This window comes from Pediculus humanus, genomic scaffold (assembly GCF_000006295.1).
Source record: "Pediculus humanus corporis 1103172107855 genomic scaffold, whole genome shotgun sequence".
In the NCBI taxonomy this organism is placed as follows: domain Eukaryota; kingdom Metazoa; phylum Arthropoda; class Insecta; order Psocodea; family Pediculidae; genus Pediculus; species Pediculus humanus.
Genome location: NW_002987435.1, coordinates 539,810 through 544,421, shown reverse-complemented (window position 1 = coordinate 544,421; position 4,612 = coordinate 539,810). Strand labels below are relative to the sequence as shown.

Here is a 4,612-nt window from a genome sequence, read left to right as displayed (position 1 = left end):
GTTTTTAAAATGACGACGATATTATAATTAAACTAATTAAAATTTTTTTTTTTATTTATTATTATTTATATCTATAAAATTTAAAAAAAAAAAAAAAAAAAAATTCCCTTTGGATTCCCATAGTTAATTTAAATTACTTTTTTTTTTTTTTTTTTATTTAATTGCAGTAATAAAAATACAAAAAAAAAAAAAAATTAAAATAAATAAATAAATAAAATAATAAATTTAAAAAGGAAAAAAAAAAAAAATGAAATGCGCAGGGTTCAAATGGCGTCGGATGCTGGAATTGCAGATTTTTCTCAGTTGAATTTTAAAATTCGTTTGATAATGTTTTTTTATTTTGTTTTTTTTTTTTTTTTTCAATTTTTAATTTTTAATTTTTATTAACATTTTATTTATTTATTTATTTTATTATCATTTATTATCGTTTATTATTATTATTATTATTTTGTTATATGTTAAATAATATGCAAATTTAATAAAAGTGTTTTTTTTTTTTAATGAGTTAAATAAATAAATAAATAAATCGTTTTTCGTATTATTTAAATTAATAAATCACAACTCAAACGTAAATATGGAACAACATTTTGAAAAATTTAGGTCAGTCAATAATTATTATTATTATCATTATCATTATTATTATTTTAATTACAAAAAATAGAAATCATTTACCGTCGTTTAAATCTATGACATTAATAAACTTATTTATTTGTTAATATTTTCATATTTTTCCTTATTTTCGAACCAAAAAAAAATGAAAGTTTACGTTTTATTATTATTATTATTATTACTATTATTATTATAATTAATAAATATGAAAATTTAAATATTTGACCAAATAATAAATTTTCCATGCGTTTCCATTTTTTTTTTTTTTTTTTTTTTTTTTGTAAAAAGAATTAAAAGAAAATTCACGAATGATTAAAATTTAAAATGTCGAAAATTTATTCATAGTAAACTTATCATCATCATCATCATCATTTTTTTTTTCTTAAAACTAAATTTAAAAAAAAAATAAATTTTTATTAAAAGTTTTATGTATTTATGTACATAAAACGTGTTTCCGCTTAAATAAAATAAAATATTATTATCAAAGCCGTTCGTATATAGAAAAACTTTCACTTGTGAAAATTTACAAATAAAAACTTTAATAATTTTATTTATTTATTTATTTTTTTTTTTTAGAATAATTAATTTGGTTCCGAAGAAAAAAAAATAATTTTAGTAAAAAGCATTAATAAATTAATCATTAACAAAAAAAAACGATAATAATAATAATTATTAATAATAAAAAAAAGATGCCAAAATCTTTAAGTATATATTTTGAAAGTGCCACACAACATTTTTCACAGGTAACAAAAAAACTTTTTATCTATTTTTTTTTTTTTAGATAAGAAACTATAAGAAATTATTATTATTATTATTATTATTATTATTATTATTATTATTATTATTATTATTATTATTATTATTATTATTATTATTATTATTATAATGTTATAAGATTATACGGAAATTAATACAAAAAAAGGTTTTTTAGGTTTTGGCAACTTTGGCTGTTTCTTTAGGACCTTTTGCTGCAGGCCTTGGTAAAGGTTATAGTTCTCCAGCTCTTGCTTCATTGGAAGAACAACAACTACAACCTCACAACACTTCGACTTTTGTCGTGTCACCTCAACAAGCATCTTGGATAGCTAGTTTGTCTTTGTTCGGGGCTTTGTTTGGGGGTTTATTAGGAGGAATGGCTATGCAATTCGGTAGAAAAAAAATTATTTTAGGTGCTTCCCTTCCGTTTTCTCTATCTTGGCTCATGACTGTGTTTGCAACGAGTGTTGAAATTATGTACTTTGCCGCATTTGTTGGAGGTTTCTGTTGCGCGATCGTGCTCTTGGTATCACAGGTACGTAATATTTTTAAATTTAATAAAATTATAAATAATATCGTAAATAAATAAAATCATTTTTCGGGTGTTGCAGGTATATATTAGCGAAATATCTGCACCAGATATCAGAGGCGGATTGAGTGCGGTCCTTAAAATTGTCGGTCACACGGGAACACTTGTGAGTTTTGCTTTCGGAGCTTATTTAAATTGGAGAGAACTTGCTTTATTGGTATCGGCTGCTCCGATTATGTTATTTGCAGTTGCATTTTACATACCGGAAACTCCTAGTTTTTTAGTGCTCGCTGGTAAAGATGACGAAGCAAAAGAGTCTTTGCAATGGCTTCGCGGTCCAAACGTTGATATTTGTAAAGAACTAGCCACCATTCACGCAAACGTATTGACAAGAGCTCAACGGAACAGCACCAGGAGATCGAACATAAAAAATATAAGCATTCAACTTTCGAAACCGATTTTTATAACTTGCGGTTTGATGTTTTTCCAAAGATTTTCCGGCGTGAATTCATTTAATTTTTACGCCGTCACGATTTTTCGAAAAACGTTCGGTGGCATGAATCCACACGGCGGTGCGATATCAGTCGGTTTTGTTCAATTACTTGGATCTATGCTTTCTGGCCTTTTAATTGATGTTGTCGGTCGTTTACCTTTACTCATAGCAAGCAGTGTTTTTATGTCTATGGCTTTAGCCGGCTTCGGTTCTTATTCGTATTATCAAGATGTTCGAAAAGAAAACAATTATAATTTTTCCGAGTCTTACGCTGCTCAGTGCGATTGGATTCCTCTTCTCTGCGTATTGGTATTCACAGTAGCATTTTCATTGGGGATCAGTCCAATATCCTGGCTCTTGATAGCAGAACTATTTCCGTTAGAATATCGAGGATTCGGAAGTGCTATAGCTTCGTCTTTCAGTTATTTCTGTGCATTTATTGGAGTGAAAACATTTGTGGATTTTCAACAACTCTTCGGCCTTCACGGAGCGTTTTGGTTTTACAGTGCCATATCAATCATCGGATTATGGTTCGTCATATGCTTCATACCGGAAACAAAAGGTTGCAATTTAGAAGAAATGAATCAGGCATCTTTTCCTACCTAGTATCAGGCTGAATGTTCGCCGAACAGGTGTCAAACTAACACGAATCCGGATAAAAGCTCAAAATTATATCTTTTCAACGTCAATTCTCCTTACGGTAAGAGTTACAGAGAGGTATACGTTTGAGATTTGAAATTTTTTTAAATATCAAACGATATTAATTATTATCATTACTGATAACTGTTATCAAATCCATTTTTGATTTGATGCTTACATATGTAATAACATATGTAAAATTAATAACAAAAATTTGCACAAAAACATATTTAAATTAAATATATATACATAAAAATAAAAAAAAAATTTATAAAATTATTTATATGTTAAAAACGAAGAAACGAAATCGAATAAGATTAATAAATTAGAATACATAGATGCTATTTAATTGGCCTTTTTTGCATTAAATAAAGACAATACCTATACGTGATAATAAAACGGCTTAAACTTATTTATTTGGCTTTCAAGTTTTATAAAAAATTTTAGATACACACACACACACACACTCATATATATAATAATAATAATAATAATAATATACAATAATAAGACAATAAATTTAAAAAATATATATATAATATTAGTCTATATTAGAACGGCCTTGTTTATTTTATATTATTTATTTTTTAATTTATAAATATATATATTATCATCATCAGGACCAAGTACAAAAATTTTTATTTTTTAACATTCGTGAAATCTATGTTTTCCATTTGAGATAATAATAATTAATTTTAAGTAAATCGCATAATAATAATAATAATAATAATAATTTTTAATTCATACATCGCAAAAAAAAAAAAAAAATCATTCGTCAATTATAATTATGTTTTATCATTCGAAAAAAATTCATGAATTGTCTTCCACGATAATTATATTAGAGAAAAAAAAATGGTGGCCAAATTATTTGTGTATTTTTTAAATTAAAAAAAAAAAAAAAAAATTTTTATCTTAAACTAAACAACATGTTATTCTTATGTTAAACATTATTATTATTTTTAAATTAATACATATAAAAATACAGTAAACCTTTTTTTTTTTTTATATTTTGCTTAAACCTCCCAAAAGTTACAAAATAATTATTTATATTTTCTAAAAGTTAAAAAATTTCAATTTATACTTGAATACCTATTAGGTATCGTCTAGTTTATATATAAGAAAAAAAATTAGTATAATAATATATATATTAAACGCTTTTAATTAGTAAATAATAATAATAATAATAATAAACAAAATGTTTATGTTTTGTTTTTAAAATAATTGCTTTTTAATTAATTGAATGAGAATTTTTTATACGCGTTTTATAGTGATACTATTAATATATTTTACAAAATATAGTATAGAGTAAATTATAATATAATTGCATTGTATTAAGTAAAAAAAAAAAATTTTTTTTTTTTAGATGAATTTAATTAATTATTTTGTTTGTTAAAATAAAAAAAAATGAATTTTTACTGATAATTTTTAAATATTTACATGAATCACATAGATTCATTACTTTAATTAATATTAATATATATATATATATATATAAATAAATTAGAAATGTTTAATATTTTTACAATTAATACTATTAAATTTACAAAAAAATAAAAAAGTTTTTTTTTTTTTTTTTTTTTTTTTTT

At 23.2% G+C, this 4,612-nt stretch overlaps 1 protein-coding gene across 1 annotated transcript; it reads left to right on the top strand.

Moving 5' to 3' along the window:
- Positions 1-1,298: 1,298 nt before the first annotated feature.
- Phum_PHUM381120 (sugar transporter, putative) lies at positions 1,299-2,993 on the top strand (the record flags this gene model as incomplete). The annotated part of the gene is made up of 3 exons (XM_002428409.1): positions 1,299-1,352; positions 1,541-1,900; positions 1,977-2,993. The coding sequence occupies 3 exons, from the start codon at positions 1,299-1,301 to the stop codon at positions 2,991-2,993; spliced, it is 1,431 nt and encodes a 476-aa protein (XP_002428454.1).
- Positions 2,994-4,612: the final 1,619 nt, after the last annotated feature.